Here is a 3445-nt window from a genome sequence, read left to right on the forward strand (position 1 = left end):
AGTAATAAAATAGAGCGCAGGGCTTGGAAGCAAGCCAGCAACTAAGACTTGGTTCTGTTTTATACTGTTTCCTTTCTGTGAACTTTTTCCCCCGCCGGAAAGTTTCACAGCACTCATTCCAGAAACACCTCTAAACTGAAACGCTTCTCCAGCTGTCCCAGTAAAAAATTCTTTTCTGCGACCTTTGGTAAGAAATACATTCTAGGAAAGAAAAGAAAGGAGCGAACGTCTGTTTACTACCTAGTGACTATTCGTCTCTCTCCAGGTCTCGGGGGAAAAGAGGCGAAGGGGGAACAAAACAACGCCAAAACTCATTCCCTCTCTCATCTCTACACTGGCAGGGGGCGTATGCCTCCCAAAGTCTCTTTAAAGCCGTCAGCTCCGAAAAATACGAACTGAGCAAGCATCGAGGACCTCCCGGAGCAAGCCCTTGTTCTAAGAAGGCAAGCGGGATTCCCCTATGCGAGCACAGACCCGGGCGATCAGGATATCAGGAAGCCCGCCCTTGACTACTTACCAGCAGGATTTAAATCAGCTCCGACGCGGGGGCGTGGTTTGGGCGGAGCTCCGCGGACCTGGTGGGCGGGGCGGGGCGGGGGCGGGGATCCCGGAGGCTCTGCGCGGTGTGGGAAAGACCTGGGCTCCGGGAGCAAGCGTCTGTCTCTTTAAATGCCAGGGGCTGCCCTCCCGCCCGGAGAGCCTGGAGCCGGATCTACAATCCCGTCCCTCCCGCTCCGGCGCTTGTTGCTCGCCGGGTCCGAGCGGGAGCTGCCGCCGCCGGGCAGCAAGGCTGCTTCCTTCTCCGCCTTCTCGAGCCCCACCTCCCCCGAGAGCAGGTTGAGGGGGAGCAGCAGCCCCAGCAGGAGGGAGGGGTGCGGTGTAAACAGGCATTGCTCCCCACCTTCAAGTCTTGGAGCGCTACGTAGCCGCGGGGGCAAGACATGCTTCGCTCCCCCCTGCCCAGCCCTGTTGCCACCGGCGCCCGGAGAGAAGGGATTGCGGATCCCACACCTGCAAACTCACCGTAGAAGTCTCAAGGTGCGGCTGGGGGGAGGGAGCCAATTCCCCAAGGCCGCCACCTCTCTGCGGGTGAGTTTTCGCAGGTAACCCGAACCAAAGGGCGGGCGAGCGCGCGGGGGAGGGGCGGGCGAGACGGAAGGAGAAAGCGCCCCAGGTGAGCCAGGTAGGGCGGCTCACCTGCACCGGCCGAGCTGCGAGATCTCCGCCGGTTTCCCCTAGGATGGAGGCTTGTGAGCCGTCTCGGGGGCTGTTAGGACCCTGGGGTGAAAGGAAGGTTAAGAAAAGGGGGAGATTGGAGTAAAGTTTCTCTTCTTTCCCCCTCCTGCCTGGGCTTGGCAGGTAGGGCGCCGGCGGAAGCGGTAGGAGCTGCTGATGCAATGGGCGTTTGCCCGGGCGAGGTGAAGTGCTGGGGGTGGGGTAGAGCTAGGGTTGCCCTGCCTCCCGTGACCGTGACCCTAGAGGTGGAGAAATGAGGGAAGGCTCACCACATCCGAGCTTCCTTGTAAAATGGCTCCAGGTCCTCAGCTCCCAGCCCTTTCTCCTTTTATGAAATCCTTTTCATGGAGGGGCTCCTACATGGCTTCCTTGCTTTCCTCTCCCAACAGGTGGTCTCCGCCCCTGTCCGGGGACCCGTGCCAATGAACCTAGTGGTGGTTTCGCTTTCTCGCCTCTCGGCTGTGTGAACGTGTATCTGCTGCGTGATGGGTAACCAGGTGGAGAAACTGACCCACCTAAGTTATAAGGAAGTTCCCACGGCCGACCCCACCGGCGTGGACCGGGACGACGGGCCCCGCATCGGGGTCTCCTACATCTTCTCCAACGACGACGAGGACGTGGAGCCGCAGCCGCCGCCCCAGGGGCCGGATGGCGGCGGCGACGGCTTGCCCGACGGCGGGGACGGGCCACCACTGCCGCCACCGCAGCCCTACGACCCGCGACTGCACGAGGTGGAGTGTTCCGTGTTCTACCGCGACGAGTGCATCTACCAGAAGAGCTTCGCGCCGGGCTCCGCGGCGCTGAGCACCTACACGCCCGAGAACCTGCTCAACAAGTGCAGGCCTGGCGACCTGGTGGAGTTCGTGTCGCAGGCACAGTACCCGCACTGGGCTGTCTACGTGGGCAACTTCCAGGTGGTGCACTTGCACCGGCTGGAAGTGAGCAACAGCTTCCTGACGGACGCGAGCCAGGGCCGGCGCGGCCGCGTCGTGAACGACCTGTACCGCTACAAGCCTTTGAGCCCCGGCGCGGTGGTGCGCAACGCTCTGGCACACGTGGGCGCCAAGGAGCGCGAGCTGAGCTGGCGCAACTCGGAGAGCTTCGCCGCCTGGTGCCGCTACGGCAAGCGCGAGTTCAAGATTGGCGGCGAGCTGCGCATCGGCAAGCAGCCCTACCGGCTGCAGATCCAGCTCTCGGCGCAGCGCAGCCACACGCTAGAGTTCCAGAGCCTGGAGGACCTGATCATGGAGAAGCGGCGCAACGACCAGATCGGGCGCGCGGCGGTGCTGCAAGAGCTCGCCACGCACCTGCATCCGGCCGAGCCTGAAGAGGGCGACAGCGACGCGGCGCGGACTACCCCGCCTCCGGGGCGCCCCCCGGCGCCGGGACGGGAGGATGAGGCCCGGGAGGCGGCGGTGCACTGAGGGGCGAGCTGAGTGCGGAGTCTTGAGAGGGAGCCTTTCGGACCAGCCGCCGCTCCCCCTTGCCTCCTCTCACTCCCTCCTTCAGTACCTTCCAGGCCCCATCTGGGCTCCTGGGCCATTTGGAAAAAAGGAGAGTTGGCGAAATGTGCAGCCAGCTGTGGCTTGAGCTTGTTACCCTGGACAGAGGAATAAGAGGGAGCAGGTAGGAGCACTGGGGCCGGGGTGGGAGGGCACTTCTTGCCTGTCCTCTGGATCTGTCTTCCTTTCTGACGTGGGCCAAATGGTGGACTTGCCTGACACTTAATTTTTGCAGTACCTGGGTCCAAAATCGACCCTTCTTGGGCTCTCGGGGGTGGAGGAAAGTTCAGAGTACCAGTGCCCGCCATTGCCTCCTCCCTGCTTCTTCTCCTCCCCTGGGCTTGGAGGGGGCTCTGTACTGAGGCCTGGGAGGGTTTGTGGCTGCGCCCTGCCAAGCACCGACAGCCGCAGATCTGCTACCTCCACCCCCCAGGGGTGTGTGTGGGATGTGGGAGGCCCGGGTGATTTTACTGTGGGGGATTGCTGGGGTGTAAGACTGGAGAGATCAGGCCCGGGTCTGGGAGCAGCAGACCACAACCCAGCAGCCCCCTGTGAGGTGTAATAAATAGTTGGGTAAACTTGGGCTACAAAACAAAGACTTTGCTACCTCCCCCTCGCCCCCCACCCCCAGGTAATTCATCTTCTGGAGCTGACTTCTGGCGGAGTCTCCTGCTCCCTCCTGTTCCAGCCACCACTTCCCAGGTTTC

At 62.1% G+C, this 3445-nt stretch overlaps 1 protein-coding gene across 1 annotated transcript; it reads left to right on the plus strand.

Annotated features, from left to right (window-relative positions):
• Positions 1-1721: 1721 nt before the first annotated feature.
• Positions 1722-2660, plus strand: LOC111146461 (family with sequence similarity 84 member B). Its single transcript, XM_022502013.1, has one exon. The coding sequence runs from the start codon at positions 1722-1724 to the stop codon at positions 2658-2660; it is 939 nt and encodes a 312-aa protein (XP_022357721.1).
• Positions 2661-3445: the final 785 nt, after the last annotated feature.

This window comes from Enhydra lutris, unplaced genomic scaffold (genome assembly GCF_002288905.1).
Source record: "Enhydra lutris kenyoni isolate GAN:26980312 unplaced genomic scaffold, ASM228890v2 scaffoldscaffold14, whole genome shotgun sequence".
Lineage (NCBI taxonomy): Eukaryota > Metazoa > Chordata > Mammalia > Carnivora > Mustelidae > Enhydra > Enhydra lutris.

Coding starts and splice junctions, on each gene's coding strand:
- LOC111146461 (XM_022502013.1), top strand. CDS start 1,722: ATGGGTAACCAGGTGGAGAAACTGACCCACCTAAGTTATAAGGAAGTT.